Below are 27,407 nucleotides of genomic sequence, written 5' to 3'. Positions count from 1 at the left end.
TAAAACTATATCGACGTTTGCTAATCCAGCATAGCCATGGTCCAATACATGGTGGATCAAAAACCTTTCACTGAAATAAGATGATGGGTTTCCATAAATATTCTCAAGGTACTCCTGTTTTTTCTACCAGTGCATACAGTTTACTCCATCTCACAGCTTTTCTCATTATGTGTTATTTTTAACGGTTTGAATACAGAGTTCTTAAAACTTAACTAACTCAAGTCATTCAAACTCAATTTTCGTGGTCGCTTCTTGCAGAAGTGCCAACAATATAAAAGTTTGTATAAATTTATTTCTTCATTTCTTTTTTTTTAACATTGAATCAAGTACTGTGATGTAACAAAGATATCATCATTCATACAATTAAAATTTTAATTGATTTTTAATTAGTTTTCCCTGTGGTGGGTGGGAAAAGCGAAGCTTACTGGTGCTAAGCTGCCATTCTCCTAGTTACATACTCACATTCCCAGCTTGAAGTGAAGAAAGCAGGTTCGGTAGCATGTTCATTCGCACAATGTTCTCCGACAAGGACTGACTAGAAGTGGCAAGCTTCCCGATGGTATTGATGGCTTCTGCTTTGATGGGAGCGAAAACATCGCTCAAAAGTGGCTGTAATAGTTCTAGAACACTTGCGCCTTCTAAAAGCACTATGTTGCTAGGACGAGACGCTAGCTTCCCAACATTCTGAACAAAACTATGTCGTGCTGTTTGATAGTCCTCAAACACTACAAAAGAAAAATAACATGGAAGGTTAAAAATAGAAAGGAACCTTAAAGACACACATACAGAGTGCAGAGCTTCTAAAAACTGCTAAGATATCTAAGTGGTGTATGTTTACGAAAAGCATTATCTAATACGTTGAGGTTGTAAAGGCAGTTGTGTTTCCAGGCTTAGTTTTTAAAATGTAACTATTAAAAATTTAAATAACAAATTTTTTCCTCAGCATAGTTTTTAAGAAATAAATTATTTGTACAGATTCTTGAAAACTAAATAGGTAAATGCAATAAATCTTTATCTTAATTTCTATGTGATAAAATGTTAGGGTACTCATTCAATTTCTAATAGTTTCCCTATTGACGAAAACATTGTGCACCAGTTCTAAGTCTTGCGCTTAAAGACAATGTTGCACTAAAATCACCAGCCAGCATTACGTATCATTCCACCTCACATAAATACACCCCTGACTAGGTGGAACTCTTAAAAAAAAAGTAGTCCAAAATACTGCATACTAATACATTGAAAGGTAGAGTTTACATTACCATTAAAAATATTTTCTTGTTCTTTCCTGTTACCTTAATGAGCAACATAACCAAAGCTGCTCACTCACATTTAATTGTCATTATAGTTACAAAATTTCATCCTCATTTTAATGCTAAATAAAATTATTCTATCTCTTTAGGTTAACAAATGGTAATTACTAAACAGAATTGTATTTTATCACAAAACAAATTTCTTAAATTACCTACAATACCTGATGGTTAGCTACTGCTGCAAAACAAATAATGGGAAGTGATAAGTTTTTAGGACAGTACTTCGAAATCCAGACTTGCATATTAACAGGAAAATATTATTATAAGTGTCAAATTGTAAGCGCTAAATTTTTTTTAAATTAAGCAGGAAATTTTCTCAAAAGAGATTTTCTCAAGAGGATTTTAATGTACGTATATTTTTAGTCCACTTATAATACTAATAATTCTAACACTACTTATCCAAGAGTTAAAAGAATTGAAGAGAAACTGGGAAACGAAGAATGGAATGATTTTACCTACTTATGGGCTTATAAATAATGGGTTTTTAAAAATTACAATATTTTTACTATCTCTCTCTCTCTCTCTCTCTCTCTCTCTCTCTCTATATATATATATATATATATATATATATACATACACACACACACACACACTTTATATATTTAACTGACATGATTTCTGGGAAGGAAGACAACACAAGTGGATTAAAAAATTTCCTCACGATGATATCAAACGTGCAGAGCAAATCTTTTGCCAAGACAGGTAATTAATATAGTATGTCATGTAACTTGTTTTAAAATTTACAGTTATCAAAATTACCTGTGTCATCACTTGAAAAGCATGATACGAAGTTTGTTTACAAACACTGACAACATGATAAAGACAATATATGCAAGGTAATCATTAAAAAGATACACAGATTGAAAAAAATTATTCAAATTTGTAAAATGCTCCTATAAGGTAGTGTTTGAAGTAACTCTTTCATTTCAGTTGCTGTCAAGTGGCTATTTTACAATGACATTATCATTTTAATGGTAAACAATTAAAAAATTATACTGCAACTTACCTTGCAAAATCTTTTTTGGAGTCATTTAAAAGCTTCTTAGAAAAATTATACAAAAATCACACAATATTTTTATACAAAAAAATGAAAGAACATATAAAAATACCTTTCGGAAATAACTACCAAATATCCATAAAAAAACAAATCACCTCTTTACATAAATAAATTAAGGATGCACAAAGTCTTAGACAATGTGAAACACACCATGGAGAAAAGGATTATATGCTAATAAATCACTATTTATAATAAACTTAAATTTATAGGTGAATTTTTAATTGACACAGCAACACTTACAAAGCCATGGAAGTAAGATTTTAGAGAGAGGAAGTGTTCAATCCTTGCCATGTTAATAACTTATATCAAAATGAGAATGACTTCCATTTCATGGGAGAGAAACTGTAATTGCAGAGACATAGTTTTTGAAGTACTTTTGGGCCCACCCACTAGATAGTATCTTTCATAATATATTACCAACATAGCTACATTTATTGAGAGAAGTTATGCATCAGCTTTTACCAGGCAAACACACCAGTGAAAAATTAGTTCACTTTCATTCTGATAGCCACATATTTTGTGGTGTGGGATACCAGAAATACTGCACCTCCAACTCATTTATATAGAAAATACTTTTTTTTTTTATAAAAAAACCTGAATTAAGTGTTCTTTTTTTTTTCCTCCTGCTAAGCAATTAGTTGTGAGTAGTTAACTTATCATTATAAAACTATCACTTTGGATTTGAACCTCCTGACTTTTTTGCTAGTACTTATGGGCCCATACAACAGATGGCATCACATGTCACACAGAATATGATTTCAGTTTCCACTGTAAGGGTTGCACTTCTATAGCTCCCATCTTGTTCCATGTTACCTTTCCCTTCTGGATAACAAAACATTTGTGGTTATGTCAAATATTGTAATACAGACAATATGGGAAACTGGTTAAGTAATGTGCGAGACAAATGATGTCATCGAACCTGGCGGTGTGGGGTGTACCTACGTTTTTAAGTGCGTGAAACTAGTTTACAATAGTGGCATAGAGTGTAAAATAGCTTGAAAGCACTGCAGTAAATTGTCTCGCGTTTCGCCAATGCTAATTGACCAGTGTTTCTCATTCTGTCCTATTATAGTATTTGGTTATTATCAAGTACATTAGAGACTAATAACCAAAAGCTCCAGGGTTTGTGTGTGAAAACCTGGCATTGTTGTCATGTCAGTCTGACAGATAGCAAATGGTATGCTCAGTATAAACAATGTATCCATTTAATACATTTGGTACCAACATTATGAAAACAAAAATAACTTTCTTTCCTGTTTTTAATCATTGTACAGATTTGTGGGGGAAAATTAACATCCAGTGCATCAAATTCCTTAAAACGTTTATGTCTGAAACCAGATAATATAATATATCATATACAATAAATTATCTATAAAATATTTTTTAGTCACACATCTTGTCACTAGGTTATTTTTCACTCTCCCCTGTGTTGTTAGTCTAGAGCTGTCCGGTATTAGTCTCTAGTGAATTTGTTATAATGGTGTTTAATGCTGATTACTGATTGATTTATTGTCACGTTTGTTTAATAATCTACATGATGGCATTATGACAATTTTTCCTGCAAGTTCTTTTCAAACTATTAAACTTCTAGCATTAGACTTTATGCAGCAATTTGTTTTGATAACCAATTGTTATCACACACACTTCAACTTTAGAGTGAACACCTCCACATACCAAAACACTGGACCTAAAATCATGAAATTTAAGGGATACAATCTAATATTTACATCCTTAAAAGAGAGAAAAGTATTACTTTTTTTTTACTTCTAATGCATTCAATATCACTTACATTAGTACTAGGCGGTGGCCATATCTGCATGATTATATGGTTAAGTATGTTAAGCCATGTTTCTTCAGCTAATTGTTGTGCTACATTGGCAGAATGTAGTGTTTTGCATTGTGAAAAGTTTTAAATTACTTTTTCCTTATAAAAGTGATTCTCTTTAACTACGGAGATTCTAATTCATGCTTACTAACCATCATAAGCGGTGGTACAGCACCATTTCCGCAATGTTTTGGGCGGGACAACATGGCGATGGCGAGGTAAAAAAAATGATTTTAACTACGTCACAGCATGCAGTCTCTTGACAATTCCTTGCCCCATGCTTAGTACCCATGAATAACCTTACTGATTTTTGCATAAATTGCTTTTTCATACTATTGCCTAAAGAACCATGAAGTATTTTGGACCTCAATTTTAATTTAAGGAGCTGAAAAGTTGTTAAAAAGGGTAAAAATCACATTTTAAAACAGAGGCAAGATTAAAATGCTTTTATCTTCAAATCTATCTTCCAACAATCTCTTAACATTTAATAAAGATAACATTTAAAACAGTTACAAAACTTTTATTCAATGACCATTCAATTTTCCATACAAAATGTTATTTTAATAACACCAATATAAAATCTATCCTGAGCATGTAACATTAACATAATGAGTACACATGAGATATACATAAGAACACACATGTCCTTCTTAGTTTATAAAATGTAGAAAATTAAAATATTTATAATATAAAAACATGTCGATAAATACATGGTGAACCAATTGCAGCACTCTTTCAAAACCTTTTAATAAATTTACTAAACATAAATACAAAGTAGATTTACTATTCACAGGACATGCCAATTTTTATGTAGAAATCTAAATCGTTTTCACAGATACATCGACTTTTTTATGACTTCTGTAACCAGTACTTCCATTCACTTACTTTTTCAGGAGCGGTAGTCACTCTGTACACATATAATATGTAACAAAATTATTTGATGAAAATATATCACTCAAATCAAAAAGCCACCAGATGATAAATATTAATAAAACAAATAATGAAATAAAGTTACAAGTTACTATTTTTTTTTAATTATAAAAGGGAAATATTTTATTGCATAAAAATTGAGTTGAAAAAGATAACGCCACTACCACAATCACAGCAATTCATGTTCTTGCTTTCACATGACGGACAAAAACATGTTGCCTTCAAGATATTTTTCAACTCCTGTTGCAAAGGCAATTGTGACCTCTAAATATCAATAACAAACCAACTGTTAATATACTATGCTTCAACCACAAACAAACTTCTAAGTTTATTCAGTAACTACTTCAGGATCTGATGTTCCATAATACACCAGAATTGCTAATCCGACACGGCTGTGGTCCAAAAACGATTAGAGTTTTTACTGTACCAGTTATAATCCGTATTCTTTCAGAATCATTTAGTGTAAAAAAAAGGGCAACAACCAATATATTTTCATTGAAAAAATATTACACGGTATGAAACGTTCCATCGCATCTAAGGTCTGAACCAGTAGGAGAAAATACTAGCCACTTGTCATTCTTCACTGCAGACAACATTTTTCTTCATAGGTATCGTTACTGTTGTAATCGGCCTGATCATTTTTCACCGGATCCTCTTCTCTCGACACGACATATGCTGTCGGGGTAGCACTGGCTTGGCTCTGTGAAAGAACCTCAAAACCTGAAATGATACAAGTCATTGAATTACTAGGTAACATTTTAAAACGCTAGCAGTGATAATGTTAAATGAGATTGTCTTTCTTCAGAAAGTGAGAATTTAAGACATCGAATGCCTTCTCGTACAGTTAACTACCTAATTAGATTATATTTTTATTTACATTTATACTGCTAAATTTTCTACCTATACACTCATAAGTATAAAATTTCAGTTATATTAGAATAAAATAATTTTATAAAAGCTTATAAAATAAAAAAGATTAAAAATATATAATTTTTTTTTTAATTTTAAGGACAAAAAATTACTTAACAGATTACAGGAGCATAAAAAAAAGTTTCAAACTGCAGTCAATCTCACCATTTGCACACACGCACACGCACTCGCAAGCAGTTTGATAGTTTTGGTAAACTGATGGAATGACAGGGATGGAAGGGGAGAGATACAACTTGTCTTTCAATCCGGCAAATTATGATATCTAGAATTTAGCCTACAGTTGTGATGTAATGAAGCAGCCACCATTTACGAGTTAGGACGTCAAAACCAATAATGGAACATTTTACTTTTACATGATAACCACAACATAAATACACAATTTTAACTGTAAATAATTTTGTCCACACTGTTTTTCATGCAAATAACTATGCTTGTCTACTTTTGAAATAAGTTTTCAAAAAGTATTTTTTTTAATCAATTTCAATGAAATCCATCACATGTTGTCCATTGTAGTCATGAACACGTAAAAACATATAGCAGTCAGACAGTAAGAGCACAAGCATGCCATTGAGTATGGTGAGAAAAACCTGAGCAATCATCAAAAAAAATATATTAAACTTTATACAATTAATATTTGATAAGAATAGGGAAGAAGTGATGGTAAAATGAGCATGGGGTTCTCATTTAAAATCTAATGTTGGATAATTCCTTCAGTGCACAAGGTACAGTGAAAGGTATTCAAAATTCTATGGTTTGACGTTTTCTGCCAACCAACACGAATCTAGCCGCTAGCATTCAGATTTTTTCAGGTGGATTTTGGCCACTGGGTTGCATTACTGCACTGATGACATTTTTTGTTTGTTCAGAGTTGATTGTTACAGTCAGTTTTCATTTCAGAAAAGTGTTTCCTGTTTTCCAGAGAATTACATTTCACATTTTTTTATTGTATTCCCATTAAAACTATTCTGATGTTCGATAATCCAGCAAAATCGCTAAATCGGCATGGTCGTGTTCGCAGACGTGCTGGATTACTGACCTTTCACTGTAACTGCTCTTTTACAAAAATCTAACATGGCAATTAAACAAAAAAAATTAATTTGACAATACACTGAAAAGGTTATGGTATTAAAAAAAAAAACATCTTACAGCTCTCCTCGGATAAACTATCTTCATCTGTAAGGCTAGAAATTTCATTTTCCTCACGCATTGTGTCTGTAGTATTTGATACTCTGCTCGTTTCACAGTCGCTACTCACCTGAAATATTACCAAAACATTTTATAAACAACTGTCTCCACCGGTGGCAGATTTAAGTACCCAATAAGGTAGCGCAAAGGTAGGGGGGACAAGTACCTTGGGAAAGAAGCAGTTAATAATTAGGGCACAACAATTCTCTTACAAATTCCATCAATTACTATAGGCATTTGAAAAGCAGTTGGTAATATACCTGAAGGATTATTTTACAAAACATATTATGTACACTGTAACATTGCAGAATTCCCACCCCCTACTATTTTACTCATTTGAATGAGACTATTTTATGTTTAATGTTTTTGTGAATATTTTTATAATTATTTTTATTTTTAATATTCTGTTAATGATTATTATTAATTTAGGTTATTTTTAGTAGTGTTTTATTATTTGTTTACTTTATAATTTAAAATTAACATGTGCATTATTAAAGTTCTGTATATATTTTAAAGCATAGTATGGATAGTTGGACGGTAAATTTCGAGAACATACTAGAAGGAGTGAAAAGAAAGGACATGGGCGCGACACACTGTCACCAGCACGTCATTTGTCACACCTGAAGATAGTGCGTCGTTGAAAAATCCCAGCACATGGACGTGTTACTGCGCACCAAGAAACTGGAACTTTCGCTGGACGCAGTCTTGCCAGCCAATCAGGGCGAACCTTGAGGTGGCGTGATGTGTCTCCCCATGCCAGTATTTTTCAGAAAATAATGTGATTGGTCAGTTTTGCCCACGGGGTTGCCTCCCTTTGTTTTGTCTTGTAAAGGGACGGTAACTGCATGGTGCATGTTCAGTATCAGAGTAGCAGTCGTGAAGTAGCAGTCGTGAGTCAGTCAGTAGTGGTCGTTGACATCCGGTCGGCCCAAGGTGCGGCTGTACCAGCAGCAGTTTGTAAAAAAAAATGTAACTTGTAACAAGAAATTATTTTTGTTCAAATATAAACAAAACTTTAATAGTGTTTTCACTTGTATTCATTATTATTCCGGGTTGCCGAGCCAGGCCAACTCTGGATTGTAACAGTACGCTAGAAGCACTATCGTAATATCTAGCTGAAAGGCAGAGGGTAAATTTGTGAATATGGAGTGTAAGTTATTATGAAACATTTGGGTATCATGAATTTAGCTTCATACTGTTGTATTACTATCATTAGAAGTTAAAAATATGTCTCTCTACAGTTTATCTCTACGAGAAAAAGGACCAGTTACCATTGCCAATCCCTTAAATCTGCCTTTGGTCTTTGTCACAATTAAAAGAAACACGTACGCACACATGCACGTACACACCAACCCACCCCCACGCATGCACCCAACCGAGCCACAGGCTCACACGCACGCATACACACAAAAAAAGACTAAATATACAAATGTAAAAACTATATCTTCGAAAAAAAAAAAAGCTACTTAAATTTAATGAGAATGTTTATAAAAAGATTGGAAAATACGATATGTATATTTTTTCACTGATTTTGAAATCCTTTAACTGCTGCCCCACTAAAAAGCAGCACCATCTGTGTTTCACATTAAAACAATAAGAAAATTTAAACATGTGTGACTCATTTTATAACTATACAAGTACTGAACAGTGCGGACCAAAAGTCTTGTGAGCTGGACCTCACAGTTCTATGCACCGAGCTGCTCCGAATGTACCGCCGTAACCTAACAGTGGACAGAACAATACACAACCAATTTGAAATTGACCAGGTAGCCTAACACATTAACTCTTTGAAAAACATTTATTATCGTAATGTCTCTGCTGCACATAATAAAACAATCTGTCAACACATAATTTTTTTTTTGGTAGTTATGTTTTCACGAGTTGTTCCACTAACAGAATTGTTTCATCACAAGAAACTTGTTTTGGTTCAAGCTAAGATTGTAATTATTTATTTTAATAACATTTTCATTCAAATCTTTATTAAGGTTCTCATGTTTCCTCTACGCAAACTTTTGGGCTTGAATCCTGTGCTGCATACTTCATTAATGCCCCACTGTTTAAATTTTCCTCTAAGCAAACCAAAAAACACACTGGTACTAGTACTGTCTCTCTCAAACTTAGAATTACAATCAATGCAAGACTGCAAGATGGTGACTTCATCTTTTATGCAAAAATATATAGTTAATATTTCTCAAAGATTCAGATTAAATGGCAACAGACACTTATGAAGAACTATAGATAGCTGGGTACAAAGTGTAAGTCACAGCAGAAGCACATATTGTTAAAATGCAATATTACAGGTACATATTAAGGACATCAGTTTAATCATGCGGCAGAACATCTAACTTACACGACTGTTTACGTTTGTAACATTAAATAGTGGCAGAGGAAGCCTCAGCCAATGACATTACTCTGCATAGGAGTACATCTTTTACTGCAAAGACTCAGATTAAAGAAAACGTGAAAAGTATTTTTCACTATTTAACATATAATTATTAAGTTCCATAAAAATTGAATAAAATAATTTCTAAGCCTAAACATTTGCTAATAAAACAAGTAGAATTCAATTGTAATTGGAAAACCAAATTTTAAAACAAGTGTAGACTATTTTTTTTATGCTAATTATTACACAGTTCATGTTTGATTTAATTCAATTAGATTTACTTAAGTTACGGTCACACACCTACTATTTGCATTAAGTGTTATTATAAGTATTATTTGGATTCTACAGTAAAAGAGCATCTATTTATTAGGTGAGTGTTGTTAGAAACACTTTTAGAATGTTGCAACTATAACAAAAATTCAACATTATCAAAAATCACTTTAAATTAATTAAAAATTTTAAAACATAAGTTACAGTATTTAAAAGTTAGTTACTGCCATTGGTTTTACTATCTGTGTAACAACAGATTTATTTGAATTAAGTATTTTTACTTACATCTTCCTCACTTTCTACTTCTTCACACAGGCGCTTCTCCACAGAACCAAAGGATATGATGCTGCTACTGCTATCCTCGAAGGTTGACGGATCTCCTCTGGCAGAGTCCTTCAAAAGCCTCAGTTCAACCGCACTACTGCCTGATGCCTGCTTCGAATGTCCTGCAGATGCTGAAGCATTGTTCTGACACAACACCTGCTCCACCGAGACCGACGACTCGGTTGAACTAACTGCCCTAGATCCACTAGTGGTTATTTCGTTTTTCTTACTCACAATCTGTTCAGGTAACCTTAAAGTTTTACCACTCTGACTTTCAAGAGAAACACCAGCATTACATGCTTCCTTTTCTCTAGATGCCACCGCTTCAACAACACCACTGCAAAGGTCCGTCATTACCTCGTCCTCAAGTGTTCCAGCGGTCACAAGCTGGCTATTGCAGCCAGTTATGTTTTTACCTCCAACACTATCACAAGAACCCAAACTCTCTGAAACATTAAACAGATCCCCAACATCACTCACGCGCTGGGGACGAAGCCTCGAGTGCACTGCAAAGCTTGACGATGCGGAAACATCCTCCCCGGCAAAAAGTCTCTCTAGTTTAACCTTGCAATCACGCATTCGAACACCTTTATGCGTAGCACACGCTGCTATTGGAGTCGTCGGATTCAGAATTGATTCTTCTGAGAACAGCTTCCGTTTCTTGTGCTTTGGGTTATTTGCTTTACTCGTGTGGTTCATTTCGTCCCAGTCTGAGTCATCTTCGATCTCAACAGAGGAATGGGAAGACGAACTCTTCTCGCCACGTGGTTTCCTCAATCTCTGCGTCTCAGTTTTCCTTCCAAGTTTTAAACTGTACACCTTTTTCCTTCGAGAATTGATATGCACTGAAAAATAAGCACAAACAAGTCAATTTACATGTTATCTTTGAAAGATTTGTGCAATGGGAGTGCATGACTTGATGTAAGTTTTTGGACATACGCCATTGCTAAGATCTTTTTCTGTTGAAGAAAAACTAAAAAATAAAAAAATTAAAAAATAAAAAAAATTGTCTTTTTATTTATTTATTTTTTATTTTTTAGTTTTTCTTCAACAGAAAAAGTTCTTAGCAATGGCGTATGTCCAAAAACTTACATCAAGTCAATTTACATGATTCAGAGCAAAAAAAATTTTTTAAAAACATTGTTCATCTAAACAATTACATTTGCCAAAATTTGACAGAGTATGCAATAAAATACTTTACAAATACAAAAAATTATTTAAAGTGCAACAAATGGAGGAATATCATTATGTAGAATGAAGTGTCATCAGCTGCTAAACTGCATAAAATGCTTGTATAATGTCAAAGATATAATTTTTATTGCTTCTAAAAAAATCAAGCATGTTCAAAATGTTGTACAGCAAAACATCTGCTTCTCAATAAACATAAAAAACATCAATAAATATTCTCTTGTTTGATATGTGATAAAACATATACTTTATAATCTTCAAACAAATACCAAACTGCAAAGCAAAACATCATGTTCACATGTTCAAAACAAGGTTTTAAAATTATATACCTACATCTGATTAATTCAATATAACAAACTATGTATTATTACCTTTCATTAATCCAGCTTTTAGGATTTTTTTGTCACTGTCGGAGATTTTGTATTTATGTAACCTTGGAACGATAGTTTTACGAAATCTCTCCTTTAGAGACTGCCATGTTCGATCTGTAAACATTGTTTTAACAAGACATTACACTCCACACACTTAAAAAGGTTATTTATCACCTTTAAATAAAATCTAGATGGGTTAACTATACTGGTAAAATAATGTGCTGGAATGCACTAACCTACAGTAAACTACTGTCTCAAAGCCCAACATGAAGACAGGCAATTTATTAGACTCAAATAATTACATACTATATGGAGTAGCTACAAAATAATAATATTACACCTTACTTTGTAAATGTGCTCAATTTAAAATTAACACTTTGTAAACATACACTAACCTTACTAATATTATAAATGCGAAAGTAACTCTGTCTGTTTGTCTGTTTGTTTGTTACCTTTTCCCGGCTGAACGGATCGTAATGGAATTTGGCAAGGAGATAGATTATATCCTGGGGATGGACATAGGCTATATTTTGTCTACAAAAATAAACTTTAAACGGGTTAAAAAAAATATATCTCAATTTTATGTAACGTGTGTCATAGATATACAAACTGTTAGTGTCATTCCTCTATGTCTGCCGAGCAATAGCTTTCAAGCCATTACGTTACGTTTTTCTATTGTAAGGAACTAAGTAGAGAGTAAGAAAAAAATAAAGATCTTGACAGTTTGTAGTGTCGCCATATTTGTTTCAATTTTCAATACCGTTTTGGTATATTACAATTTAAATTGCAGAAAAAATCATGTTTCATAGACACATAAATAGTAAGTGTGTGTCATTTCTCTATGTCCACGAGGTCTCGCCGCGTCAATTTTCTCCTTGGGGCGAACCCGTTCACTTAATTAAATAAACAGCTTTAATCGTTGAATGATTTCATGATATATTTCATGAAAATATGCTCTCATAATAAGTTAGTTTTATAGACTTTGAATAGGTCTCTCTCTCTCTCTCTCTCTCTGAAGATCAATCTATGAATCGTTACAAATTTATTTCCTTTATTTTTTTAGTTTGATTTGATACAATATGATTTCACTAAAAATCAATTTCTACCCCTTTCTATTTTCATTTCCACATTACGAAGTTTCACTTCTTCCACGCGGAGAGACTCCACGCAATATTTTTGCATGCAATTAAAAACTATTTTTTAATGATGCCAAAGAAGTATAACTTCTCATGCGTGTACCTAAGTACACGCACCCATCTTTTTAATTTAATTTCTTCTATATATATATTTTTCTCCCTACCTAGGGCACTCATAATTCTTTTAAATATCACGTGTATGTTTTCAATGTCATTTGAGTTGTACAATTTTTTTTTGTCAAATTGGTCATTATTTATACTTTGTTTCATTTTGGAAACATACGTATTTTAGGTATTATGATAAATAAAAAAAATTAGTTTCACTAATATTTTTAGGTTTTTATTGTGTGGATAGTTTCAAGTTAAATCTTATGTAGGTACATAAATTCATAAACTTATAAATTTCTTCGAAATTTATTCATAGGTTGGTAGGGCCTACTAATATTTTCTATTTGTCAATATTGTTATTTTTTTTACAGTACCTACTTATTTGCAAGGAGTTTGGTTTAGTGTTTATAATTTATCTGCTGAGCATCAAGAGTCTTAGGGCTGCTGAGACCGAAGACCAGAAATATTTATCAATTATGTAATATATTGTTGAAAAATTTTAATTTTACTATTTCAGAAAAGTTGATTTTTTTTATTAATTAGAGTATTTACGTGTAATTGCCATCTTCCTTTATTTCATACTAAACATTATGTTTGGTTGAGTGTGAGATAATTTTATTTATGTATGTTTTAATTTCATTTAATTTCTTATATATAGTATATATATATATATATATATATATATATATATATATATATATATATATATATATATATATATATATATATATATATATATATATTCTTACCTTCCTACTTCTATTAAATTTCATGTGGATGTTAACATTGTCATTCCAGTTGTATAAATTTTTTTTTGTCAAATTAGTTGTTATTTATACTTTTTGTTTCATTTTGGACTATGTTTTTTTTTTACTTAATTCAAAGATTTGTGGTGTGTACAGGAAGTGATATCTCTATTATTTCTATACTCCTTTGGATAAGCAGAATATTGCCACCACAGTTTTACATATAAACAAATCCTACAAATGTTTTAAACATTATGACAAATAAAAAATAGTTTCACAAACATCCTTAGTTTTTTTGGTGTGTATAGTTTGAAGTTTAATATTATGTATGTACGTAAATTCTTAAACATACAGTTATTTATTAATTTATTTAGATAATTATTCATAGGTAGGTAATAAGCTTTCTATTTGTCAATATTGTTATTATGGTAGATAGGAGTACAGTAATTGCCTACATTCTTATATTACTTTATATCTCTTTCGATTTGGAGTGTTTCCGAGCCATTCGGGGTCCTCAACATCACCCCCCCCCCCCCCCCCAGGTGGTTAAAACCCCAAAATTTCGAAAGTTTTAAAAATCTTTCTCTTTTGATTTTAAGTGTTTTCGAGCCATTCAGGGTCCTCGAACGCCCCGCCCCCTTCTGGGAACAAAGCCCCAAAATTTCGACAATTTCAGGAATTTCAAATATCTATTCTTTCGAGATGGAGTGTTCCAAACCATTTGAGGTCCTGAACATCCACTTTCCGCAAAAGTGAAAGCCCCAAAATTTCGAAATATAAGAATATATATAATTAGATGTTGGCATGTATGACGTCGATAAACTCTTACACCGTTTGATCGATCGCCATGAAAGTTGGCACATCGAAGTGTTTTTATCAAGGAGAAGGTTTTTATGCTATCCATTTTTTTGTAACTCGCCGCTAGATGGCGCTGTAGCGCATCAACTTCTAAACCTTTCAACCGATCACCATAGGTCACAGATACACAAACAGTAATTATGTGTCATTTCTTAATGTCCACCACACTGGACATATCGCTATCCATTTTGCTGTAACTCGCGGACAATATCTATATCACCCGGTGTTCAGCCCGGGCAAAGCCGGGTACTGCAGCTAGTTATATATATGTACATTCAAAATGATACATCATTCGAAACACTACCTACAGAAAGAGATGATTAATATATAATTACTGCTGTTAGGTAAAATTACTGCTGATAGGTTCATTTGAAAAGGCAAATATGTTTAGAATTATCAATATTTGGTGTGAGAGCAGATTTCTGGACATATTCTTCTCTCAAGATCATAACGCGAAGGAATGTGTTTGCACAAGATGCAAACCTATAACCAGAGAAGAGTGGATGCTTTTTTTGTGTTAAGTGACTAATGAGTAAAAAGTATAAAGAGACAAGAGTTATTTATGAAATTGTGTAAATAAAATATTAAATAAGAAATACAGTTTTAATTTTCTTCTGAAGAAAATTATGCTAAAGAATTAAATCAACGTGTGAGGTTCGAAAATTTGGTGAATATCATCTACTCTTGTAAATACTTTGTGTTTGCATTTGATAAGATATGAACATACTGATTCCCGTATGTCATTTTTATTGATTTTCTTGTAACTGAATGGGTTTCTGGTATACAGAAGTCAATACTGCTGCCTTGTACCAATCAGGGTATCTGTGCCGTGTTCAATTTAATAATTTAATATGAAATTTGTGGTTAATAGGGTAATGTTTTAATTAAAAATTTATTTAATTAATTAGAAATACTTTCAATTAATAATGGTTTATAATATGAAAAAACTGGCAGTGAGTAAAAGCTTTAACTCATAAGTTAACAAACATTACTTTTTCACTAATTGTAGTAAAATTTTTAAACTTCAATTGTATTAAAAATACCTAAATTTTATTCCAAGTGTTACTACAACCAACTTTCACTAGTCTGCGTTTTTATAGCGATGTCAACTTTATGATAAAGTGAATCACCAAACACAATGTTTACATATGATAAAAAATACAGCAACCTTATTACAATTATTTAATTTGTTAAATATAAATTTTTAATAACAAGCAAAATGTGTGACTTATTTTTACAAAATTATTTGTTTATACGTTAAACATTAGTGTCACACACTGTCAGTAGTTAACTAACCTACCCGGTATAACTCCTGCTTCTTCAATAGAAATCCAAATGTTGTTACCACCTATAGGGTATTTCTCACTTCTAAATAACACCTCATTTATAATTAAAATATCTTCTTCGTGAGTGTAATAATTGGCATTCCTGTAACCAAATGACAAAATATTACTTAAGAGCATAAATAAGAATACCTTCTAACACTTATATTCTTAGGTCAAGATTGAAACATAAAATTTACAATAAAAAATTTACAGACAAAAACAGTTATATAGTAAGAGCTATAGACTTACTTTCGCCATCCTCGTTTTCCAAAATACTTTAGAGATCCACGTTTTGAATCCACCATCATCTTAACCACATTGCGACACTGAAATAATAATTTACAAATTACTAATTACATTATATAGCTACTAAAACTTATTTTTCACACAAATGTTTTACTACAGTACGGTTATAGTAGACAAGGCAATAGTATAGATCATAGGTTTTCGTGAACAGAGTCAAAACCTAGTGCTTGGCTTCTGGGTTAAAATCACCCCTAAAGATAGTGGTAACAATGCATGCAGAACCAGTGGAAAGTTACATCATTTTCAGAGAGAGAGACATGGTCTCAACCTAGAAGCCAAAAAGTAGTTGAGGAAATAATGACCTAATTTTGCCAGATCTGCGAGCTGCTTTAAAAAAAACCTAAGTCAAGACTTGTTTTACCAATAGCAAGGAAATTTTAGCAGGAAAATGATTTTCAGTTCCATTATTCAAATCAAAACTAATCATTCTTCCTTCTAAGTTCCTCTGTTGTGCCAAGTATACAACACAAGAATATTTTAACTTAGCTTCTAGCCGTCCTTGATGAATTATATTTATTATTTTAGTATATGATGTCAAAAATTAAGGTACTTATCGGATGTTACGGCTTTTTAGAACGGTAAGAAAAAATCTGAAAACCTAGTTTTCACACACTATACATGCCTCTAAATTTCCTCCAAAGGGATCATTTAGTAATTCCTACTAGTTTGTGAAAAAATTAAAATTTTATATATTACATTACAATAACTGTGCTTTTACGTTGCAGCCGCAATTTATTGTTTACCCGCGATAAGTAGGAATATATGGTTTCCATATACTAGAGACATTCCTGAATAAACCCTGAAAGGAAGGATTCTTAATTCCTACTGGTTTGTGAAAAAAATTACAGTTTACAGCTTAAATTACAATACCTATGTATTCACGCAATCGCCAACATTCATGTAATATTTTAAAAATTTTTTTGAAGAACTTTAGTCAATGTAGGTGTTGTAATACTTAAATTTGTTTAAATAATAACTGTATTGCAATTGTAAGGCATTGTTAATGCTTATATTTCATGTTTGTTGTTTAGTAGAACAAGTAATTGTATTATGAAATGTTTGTTTTGTTACATTTAATTTAAAGTACATACTATTTTGAGTAACATTGAAATGAATGAGTCTAATAGGAGCCAAAACTTTGAATTAAATTTTTAATGTCATTAATTTTCTGTGAGGAATACGTGCTGTGCACAGAAGTAGCTGACACATTGAATTTTGCAGTCTTACCAGGAAATTATTTGTTTACAGACATTGTGTATTCTTTGTTTGATATAGCTGATGTTTCATTTAACGCAGTTTATACATGGATCCTGAAGGCTTAATCCTGATGGCATGATACTGGTGGCTTGATCCTGTGGTACAAGATGCTTGCTGTTTTATTTCAGTATCATTGGAAGATACTGCACAGAAATCGCGAAATAAGAAAGAATTGTGATTGTAGGTTAAAAAAAACCTTTATTTGACTTACGATCATAAATCATCATTTTATGACAATATTTTTTATGTACAGGATCTTATGACACACTGAATTAAAACAGCAAGCATCATACCATCAGGATCTTTCGACGTACTGAACTAAAACAAGCATCATGTACAACAGGATCATGCCATCAGGATCAAACCTTCGGGATCCAGGGATAAACTTCCATATAGAAAATGGAAAAAATAACACATATTTAATTGTCCATAGTTGGCTACAGTTGTCCTAGCAAAGAGATACATGATAGCAGGTAAACAATAACTGGTGCCACAGTGAGAAAACACAGCTATTGTAATGTGAGCTTCAAACTGTTACTTTTCACGAACCAGTAGGAATTAAAAAATCAAGTTTTCAGGGTAAATTTAGGAACGTCTCTAGTACTTAGAAAACATATTTTCAGTTTTATTTACTTTTTGTTCCACGCCGCCGCGACATCCGATGCTGGTATAGTAATGTAAACCATAACAATTATTTTTCAGAAACTAGTAGGTATTGAGAAACCATCCCTTCAGTTTAATTTAGGGACATGTTTGTGAAAACCATGTTTTCTGATTTTTTTTTTAAATTTCTGTTTCAAAGAGCCGCGACGTCCAATAACTACCAAAATTAAATTTTAATAATATTATTTTCGAAATTCATTGATACTTGTCAAAAATGATGTTTACATTGTGAATATTGTTGGAAGAAGTGACAAAGTTGGTAGCAATCTAAAAATTATTTATTTAAAGATCACGCAAAATTTCTCTGACAAAACCCTCCACATCCGTAACAAAAGAAAATTGAAATAAAAGCTGTTAAGCACACACTACAATGATATAAAATTAATTGTCATGCAAAAAATGTGTATCTTTTTTAAATAGTGTAAACAAATCAAAAATCATATAAAATAGAAAATCAATGGAAAATGAGTTGAATAGATTATAGTTGGTACCAGTTATACATTAAAAATATGTGTTGTAGGTAGTGATGGGTAGTGGAAAGTTTCCAGTCTGAAATTTCCTGCCGAAAACTTTCAAAAATGGAAAATTTACAGACCTCATGGAAACTTTGAAAAAAAGTGGAAACATTGGGAAACATTGAATTTTTTTTAGCTGTAACAGTTGAGTGCTGTTGAGTATATATGCAAAATTTCAACCGATATGGAACACATTGAATAAGGTATAGTTTTAACAGAGTTAGCTCAGTACCGAAGTAGAGAAGGTATGTGGGCCAAAGAATTTCTTTGGATGGCGCTTGAAAAAGGTAAAATTGAACCCTGTACTTGGTGGAAAGGTCTGTGTGGTCATACACAGCTGTCAAAAGTAGCAAACAGAATCTTAGGTATGCCAGTAACCTCTGCTGCTACAGAGAGGTCTTTCAGTACACATTGTAGTATACATACAAAACTAAGAAACCGCTTGACCACTGAAAGAGCAGGTAAAATATCATTCATTGCCCATAACTGGAAATTGTGTCACCACATCCTGGAGGACATTGAAAAATTGGAAAGGAAAGATTCTATTACTGTCATTGTGGAAGACAAATGTGAGAAAGTATAGCAGAAGAAAAAACTACCACAGTGTGTTTTAAAAGAAGACAGTGCATCTTGTTCTAACAATGAAACTGAAGAGGAAGAAAACAGTGATTTCAGTTATGAGGACAATGATGATTTCATTGGTTTCTAAGACCCAATATGACTTAAATAAAGACATGTTTGTTTCCAATTCAGTTAAAACTGTAACATATGTATGATTTCTTATTATGAATGCAACTAATTGTTGATCAATATTTTTTTTAGTGTTCTATTTGTTACAGCTTATTTGTCTTTATTTCCAATCAGTTGATAAATTGTAATAATATAGTGTTAATATTTTCAAATCTATGTAGTCAAATATTTTAACTGTTATTGACCAGGTAATTGTTTTTTCAGAAGGAATCATTTCTTTTAAATCTGCAGTTAAGTATTCTTTACCTTAATTTTTCTTCCACTACATTAGCTTTTTGTAATGTTGAAAGCAGCTGATTAAATAATTTACAGATTTAAAAACTGATTAGGCCTACTTGCAATGAATTTGTGAACTGTATTTTTAAAAAGAATAATTCCACCTAAATGTTGAAATTAATTTAGAACAGCACCCACAGTAAATTCTACATCGCTAATGAAAGATATTTTAATGTCCTCTTAATACTGCAACTATGAATATTGTATTTTACAATATTAAAATTTCATACAGTAGAGACAGTCACATGTCTAATTCTCTGAAATGGTTATTTATAAACCAACATCAAAGTTTCCTATAATTTCCTATGTTTTTCGGTTTTTGGAAAGTTTCCATGAAAATTTCAGATAGATAAAATTTTGGACATTTACCCATCCCTAGTTGTAGGGGCAGATGGGGTAAATGTAAACACTTTTGTACATTAAATTGTTTAATAGCTTGCTGCTTCCAAATAAAATATTTCTAAGGTGTACAAATTTGCATGCAGGTAGTATCATGCAATGACCTTATGAATATCTTTAGTAGCTAAAATATGTAATCAATACTACAGAAATTTAAAATTATTATTTTTATTTGTTTAATTAAGTGTCACCAATTACCCCATCGTTGGGGTAAATGTAGACACCCACTCTGCTCCAGTCTAGTATGCATTGGCCAGTATGTGGGGTAAATAGTGACAAAGATTTAAGTTTTCTCTGTAAGACCCCACTTGTCCCAGCTTTCTATCTCTAATAACAAAAAAGATGTGTTCTTTGAAAGATATGTATATCAGGCCTTTGAATACAATATTCATGCTAAATCACATTTCTCAATATAACACATTTACAAACATGTTTATGGCCTTGAAATAATCCCACGAGAAGAGGTTTACATTAAACGAAAGAAATAATAGAAAAAATGACATGTTACACAAAATATGATGATGTATGACAAAAAGATTGAACACAAACACAATCAAAGAAAACTGACATTAACTTACACAAAATCTTTTCTAGAAAATTAGACCAAACCTCCTGATTGTAAATAGCCATAATGGTTATAATGAAGGCTGCCCAAAAAAAGAAAAATAGGCCTAATAGACTACTACCTAAAAATCTGAAGTGAAGTACAAAATATGCAAATTAAGTAGTTTTATTAATTAGATCCTATTTGGCCTCATTATTCAAAAATAATTTATCTCACTGTAAAGTCTGTTGGACTCTTGGTTTACAAAATTCCCCTAACACTTATTTTTACAACTTAACCATATCTTCTGGATGTTTTTAGGGTTGGGGTCAATTTTGAAAATAATCACACCAGTGACTGTGATAGGTCCACAGAAAATTGCACTTTTACTAACTTTGTCTATATTGTCACGTGTGGGCCATCTAAACATGCCATCTGTAATGCGTTCTAAAAACTTCAATTCCACTTTATCACCATTAATGAAGATTACTCTGCCAATATACCACTTGGAAACAAAGTCAACTGCATAGTACTTGTCTGGAATTATTTCTATAGGCCTACTTGAGAAACTCTCTGGTGCTGAAGGTTTTGAGATTTTTGCACGTTTCATACTGCTAGTCACACATAGAGTTTCATCATCTGAGGACAAAGGGCTGAGAGTAGTGCCATCTTGGTCTCCTTTATTTAGTTCTTGTATTAGCTCTAGTTCACCATCAATTTCAGAGTCGGATGACGATTCATCAGTGGAAACCAATCTTCTTTTCTTTGTGTTCAACTTTGGTTTACAGTTTACTGACTTGACGTTAGCTATTTTAGATGTTGCAGGTTTGATCTTCTTTTGCCTTCTGTTTTGTTCTTCCAAAAGGCATTGCATCACATCATCACTAGAGAGAACTTCCCCATAAGCATCTTTTTTTAGTCTTATTTGTTTGCCTGGTGGCTTTGATGAACCCGCTGGTGAAAGAAACTCTTCTTTCATTTTTTATTAACTTTCTCTATAGGAGTCTGCACTTAACTTTTATTCTGTGATATATAACACCCCAATCTACATTAAATGTTTTTGCTGCTTGCCGATAAGTCATACAATGAGCGCGCACCACTTCACACTCCGCCTTCACGTTTGCAGGTTCGTAACTGGGTTTACACCTTTTCTTTACATATGTCCTTGGCATTTTCGTGACAAAGTGTTCAAAAAGCACAAATCCAGCTCACCATTCACACACACTATTTTTTTCCCTTTGTTATTAAAGCAAGAACATAGGCATCCTGCATCCTGGTCACTAGTCACACAGTGTTTGGTGTACCTAAACGGAAAAAAATTATTCTTCACAGTTAATATTTATCTTCCCAATAGCAGTGTATACATATACCCCATGTCTACAATTACCCCGTAACATATTTTTTTAGTCTCCAATGACCCCACACAAACTGTGTACAATTACCCAACTTTCTAAAAAAATGGGGTATATGTATACACATTAATTAATCAATAATGTGAAAACATATAAAACAAATACCACTTAAGACATTGTAGAGCAACTACTGAATTGCACACTTGATTAATTATGTAATTTTTCTTCCACTATTTCCTTAAAATAAAATTGTTCAAACAATGGCCATACATAAAGCAAAACAAGGTTTTTTCAGGGGTTTGAATAAACATAGTGCAATGCATTTTATGAAGGACTTAATAATTTTCGAACACATTTATGGAGTAGAAGAAGGTTGACGCTAACATATTCTACAAGTTAAACCATTCCACTGACTTTTAGAAGTACAGCATGTCCCTATCTACATTTGCCCCACCTGCCCCTATCACAATAACTGGTCTTTTGTTTAAACATAAAATTTATTAATTGGAAACTTCACTTAAAATACATTCAGTGAATATACAGCCAATAATTAAACACGATCATGGAAATTTACACAAAGTCCAATTTCCAAGACCAAATTTAAAAAAATCAGATTCCTGGATTAGAAAAAATCTTCATATAAAATGATTAGGAATTAATGTTGACTAAAAATCTATTTAAGCACAGCAATAAAGCATACATATTTATTTCCTGATTTATGACAGAATGAGTGTGACGAAAATTGAGAAGCCACAATATTGCTTCAAGACACCAAGCGGCCAAATCGACTAGCTTCAAAGCTGCTTTTTCACCAGATACATTAATACATTTACTCCAATATTCATGAGAAATTAATAACCACAAATAAAATCCAGAATACTTTATTTTTATACTTTTTAGTTAATACTTTTTTAAAACCTTAATACATAATAATAAGAATTATATTGACGTCGTACCGCCGGAGGCCATCCGAGCCCGGTCTCAGCCCGCCAGTATTGGCTCCCGCTGGTGGAATGCACCCCTAGCAAACCCAACCCAGGTCAAGCGCGGAGCTGTGAGGCAAGTACTCCCAGTGTTACAATTTTGCCACAGAACTCCACCTAACACGAACAACCGTCAATTAATCGTTGAATGCACTCGTAAAACAATCCCATTTAATCAACACGTAATTCAAAAAGTGCGTCGTAGCACACGAGTGCAAGCCCCCTCAGGGCACAGTAATTAATGAACGCCCTTAAGTTTCATCACGGCCCAAGGGCTTAAATTAATGTAAGGTAAAGTGCTGAAGCAACATTCAGAACAAACCACAAACATAAACAGAACGAGTGGTTTTTAACATTTGATTGCGAGTCTTTCCTTTGACTCATTTTTTAAAATAATAAAGTTTCAATGTTAGCAATTACAACTTTAGTCAATGTTTCAAAATTAAATTATCACCTGAATAATTAATCACACAAGGGTCATGTACATTTAGTGAGTAAGTTATCAAATATTAAACCAAATAACAGTAATCTCTTTCTAGACTCGTGGCTTGGCGCGCGGCGGAACAGTCCCCCCCCCCTCCCCCCATCGCAACACAGCCCCCTCCGGCAGTTCTGATCAGCTCGCGGCCCGGGGCGAAAGTGTTCGTTCCGTGGGGAGCCTTCAACTTGCAATTCTCTGATTCTTCACACAGGTAATTATAGTCATGTCTCAAACCTTCTTTACCGTCAACTCCCCACGCGACCCCGGATCGGTTTTTACGGTGCAGGGATTAACCTGACCGTCGTAAATTTCTGCCTTAAGGCCACAGGCCACAGGGCCGCCTTGAAGGACAGCCATTATCCGGACCTGGCCGGCTCCAGGAGACAGAGCTTTAGTTAACGCAGCCGAGCAAAGGTCTGCCGTCCTCAACCACATCCCCTCGGGACTAATTTAATGTGAATAATTCGCACACGCGAATTAGGCTTACCACCTGTTATCTTTAATATACAGACGTGGCCTACTCCCAGTGACCACTAAACCTCCCCTATGACGAACTGCCCTAGGGAGAGATTTTCGTAACACAATCAAGAGTATAGTGTCGTGTAATTCTCGTGTATCCATTTCTGTCCAAAGAACTAATCCAGTCTAGTGCCGTGTACAATCCATGTTCGTCTATAATACGTGTAAACCACGTTCACGAGTGCAAATGAGAGTGTTTCCGTTACGTAGTTAGGCACCAGCCATCTATGCTGAATAGGGAGTGCCATCATGTTTCATTAGCAGCTAGATTACACAATTAAATCCAAGCCACCGAGTCTAGGGAAGCACGCTGGGGCCGGTCGACCCACACCAATGGTTAGACGCACGAGATAGCCTGGCGCCCTCCCGGAAAATCAAACCATAATCCACAACCAGCCCCTTAGACTCGCCGCGGGAATCGAGCTCGAGACCCCGGCTGACAGCAATATTAATTGTGAAGGCATTTGAGAGAGACATTGCCACTACAATGCTTAAAGAGCCGACCTCAGAAATTTTACCCTCTCTTAACCTATAACTTAATGGATGAACATACATATGTGATACAGTTATCAACAATACACTCAGTCTGAACTTCCGTAATGATTCCTATCTACAAGAGAAATATGGCTAGATAAGATTCAGTTTATTGTTAAATAAGTAATTGAGATAAAGGGCATTTCACATTTTAGTAGAATAACTTAACCTAGACAAACATCTGCCATCTTGAGTTTTATGAAGTAATATAAAATTATCAATTTAATTCCCCAAAATCAATAAAGATCACATAACTTCTCATTTACTATTTTTATAAAGCTTACTTAATGATACTACTAAATGAGAAATAAAAACACACTTAAATTTCCACAAGCACAAATCAAAACAGATACTCAGATAAACCATATTTTTATTATTACCTCTCCTCAAAGAAGTTAACGCAAATATTGTTGCAAAACTTAAAATTGTTGGAATATTATTTTGTTGACTTCTCCCGCTTAACTTACTCATAGAGTAGGTATGTATCAACGAGCATACAGTCACAACTACAAACTGCAAAGTAGAATATGTTTGGTCCCAACATTTTAGAAAGATTATATTCCGCCATCTTTGATTTTTTAATTTGCAACGGCTTTTAGTACATGGGGTTAGGAATTCTCAGGATATTGAATGTTATGATTTAGTTGAATTGAAGTCACTTTATACTTTATCATCGATATTTTTCAACACCCAAAATATTGTGTAAACGATGCTTCACCACAGCTGAATATGGTTAATAAGTATGAATTATACTTGCCATCGTTAAATACACTGATTTAAAACTTTTTTTTTAATTTAAACACCACACGCAACCAATGTTTTGAGCATGTATCCCTTAAACATGACGGACACCATCAGCTGAACAAGAACGGCTTCTTTCAGTACCTATGTAGCAGTATTTGCATGGCTTCGCATGTTCCAGTATGAGATAATATTTTGTCGTCGTCCGTCCGGAGGCCATAAAGCCCGGCCTCCACCCACCAGTATTAAACCCGCTAACGGAACGCAACCCTAGCCCAGGTCACGTGAGTCAAGCGAGCCGACGACGTCGGTGAGTGTTTAAATAGATTGCGCCCGTATGCCAACTCCACCAAACAACTCTTATGCTTCATTAATTACGGGGAGTAATTAAGTGATTTTTAATTATCAAAACAACCCTTAAGAGTGAAAGTGAGTCGTAGGGGTGCAGCGGTTTTCCCCGTGGGAAACCGCAATTAATAAACGTTCGGAACACCCCTTGCGGCCTTCCGCCAATAATTAACAACAGCATAAATCAACCTAATTAACCTCCCCGTTTTCACCTGCAAATAGCCACTGGAGTAGTCAACAAGTGACAGACAGTCTCCAGCTTGACTTTCTATTTTCAAATATTATTAATCTCAATTTTATTATGTATTATTATTATAGGCCTTCCGCCAACTAATTCAGACAGATGTCATTAAATTACGAGGGTTCTAGAAATAATAATGTCTAATTATAATTATAAATTTGGAATAACGGCACATTAGAAAGTTCGGCGCGTCATGACGCTTCCTCCCCCCCCCCCCCCCCCACCCTCAAGCCGGCACAAAGCGGCAGTAGATATTTACTCACGGGCCGGGGCGGACACGTGATCCCGCGGGGAGACTTCAACTTTTGTGCTACTGATCTCTTCATACTGGTAAATATTATAATTCATTAAAACCTCCTTTTTCCTCTCCCCGCGTGCCCCCGTGCCCTTTTCCGGTGTAGGGCTTAACCCGGCCGCGTTAATTTTTGCTCGTCGCGCAACAACGGTTTGCGACGCAGTCACCTTACGGTCCGGGCCGACTCCCGCGAACAGAACTTAATTTAATTCGCCGAGCAGACGCCTGCCGGCTATAAACGTAAAGACTTTTCTTTTAATATTACCTTTGTGGGCCCGCGACTCACACAGATGAGCCCGGGCACGAAACTAATTCCAGTTTATCACGGGAGTGGCCGTTAACCCACTCAAACTCTTCGACGACCCCCAAGCTCATGTAGGGATCTTATTTGCAAGTGCCGCAACGTAACACGTAATTAATTATTCAGTGCGAGTGTGTGTAGTGTCAGCGTATTTGTCCAGTGTAATTGTATAACTTGTGCCCATCAACACTTTGTGAGATGCGGGATTAAAAACCAGCACCTAATTAACGTGTTCTTTATTTCATAGACGTCCCCTGAACAGTTAGGAAACAGTCCTCTACACTGTTTAGGGCCAGTGCGTATTAAAATCAGGGACTCCCCTCCACCATCAACAGCCGCCGATCCTAGTGGAACACGCAGGGGCAAAAACCCACGACCACCTCGGTTAATACTCAAATTAACCTGGCGCCCGCCGGAGATTTCATTAAGAGCCACTAAAACCACTAGGACCGTCCCGAGTCTCGATCACGAGACCGCGGGTGACGGCAATTTAATATTATATTTAAACATTCCACAAAAATTTATTGAAGTTAACATTCGTGATAAAATCAAACTATTAGTATGTCAAACTGAAATATCCCATAAAGTACAAAATTCGGTTGAAGTGGTCTATCTCATTAGTCCATGATAATTGTGACGCCGACCGCCAATGCTCCTCTGTCGCATAGACCGCTATGCCTCATCAACGTCTCGCAAAAGCGTGTGCACCGAACGCGCCCGTGCGCGCAGCAAAGTGCAGTTCGTGCGACGAGGCGAACGCCATACAACGAGTGCTACACCGGCGCAAGGATCCGGCCGGGTGTGGCATATCCTTCCGCCGCACTACAACAAATTGTTATAATTATGTTTTTCCACAGGATTTTATTAAACATTATTTTTTATTAATTAATAATTAAGTCTTTGCAAAATCATGTTTCAATGTGCGATTTGTCCCGAACCTGGCCGGTTCAGTTTCC

At 34.0% G+C, this 27,407-nt stretch overlaps 2 protein-coding genes across 4 annotated transcripts in view; both read right to left on the bottom strand.

Annotated features, from left to right (window-relative positions):
• Positions 1 to 2,460, bottom strand: part of LOC134542718 (sperm-associated antigen 6-like) — a 49,282-nt gene extending 46,822 nt beyond the window's left edge. The window contains exons 1-2 of the mRNA XM_063387195.1: positions 2,317 to 2,460; positions 463 to 725 (exon numbers count right to left, since the gene is read on the bottom strand). Coding sequence (XP_063243265.1) covers positions 463 to 725; positions 2,317 to 2,341 — 288 coding nt within the window. The 5' untranslated portion in view covers positions 2,342 to 2,460. The remainder of the gene's footprint in view (positions 1 to 462; positions 726 to 2,316) is intronic.
• A 2,231-nt stretch (positions 2,461 to 4,691) lies between these two features.
• Positions 4,692 to 25,005, bottom strand: LOC134542471 (uncharacterized). Of its 3 annotated transcripts, none has more exons than XM_063386779.1 (7): positions 24,906 to 25,005; positions 16,196 to 16,272; positions 15,922 to 16,049; positions 11,774 to 11,887; positions 10,176 to 11,059; positions 7,199 to 7,307; positions 4,692 to 5,842 (listed from the first exon to the last, which is right to left on the bottom strand). In XM_063386779.1, the coding sequence occupies exons 2-7, from the start codon at positions 16,252 to 16,254 to the stop codon at positions 5,703 to 5,705; spliced, it is 1,434 nt and encodes a 477-aa protein (XP_063242849.1). In that variant the 5' UTR covers positions 16,255 to 16,272; positions 24,906 to 25,005; the 3' UTR covers positions 4,692 to 5,702. The 3 variants fall into 3 exon arrangements, with proteins under 3 accessions (XP_063242849.1, XP_063242858.1, XP_063242868.1); XM_063386788.1 differs by lacking the exon at positions 24,906 to 25,005 and adding an exon at positions 24,810 to 24,888; XM_063386798.1 differs by lacking the exon at positions 24,906 to 25,005 and adding an exon at positions 24,845 to 24,882.
• Between the last annotated feature and the right edge of the window lie 2,402 nt (positions 25,006 to 27,407).

This window comes from Bacillus rossius, chromosome 1 (genome assembly GCF_032445375.1).
Source record: "Bacillus rossius redtenbacheri isolate Brsri chromosome 1, Brsri_v3, whole genome shotgun sequence".
In the NCBI taxonomy this organism is placed as follows: Eukaryota; Metazoa; Arthropoda; class Insecta; order Phasmatodea; family Bacillidae; genus Bacillus; species Bacillus rossius.
This window is presented reverse-complemented; position numbering and strand designations above follow the sequence as displayed.

Bases quoted from the DNA above. Each gene is read 5' to 3' on its own strand.
- LOC134542471 (XM_063386779.1), bottom strand. From the start codon at position 16,254: ATGATGGTGGATTCAAAACGTGGATCTCTAAAGTATTTTGGAAAACGA. The intron at 11,060-11,773 runs GTAATAATACAT...CTTATTTTTCAG, and splicing joins AAAAGCTGGATTAATGAAAG to TGCATATCAATTCTCGAAGG. The intron at 5,843-7,198 runs GTAAGATGTTTT...GTATCATTTCAG, and splicing joins TAGTTTATCCGAGGAGAGCT to GTTTTGAGGTTCTTTCACAG.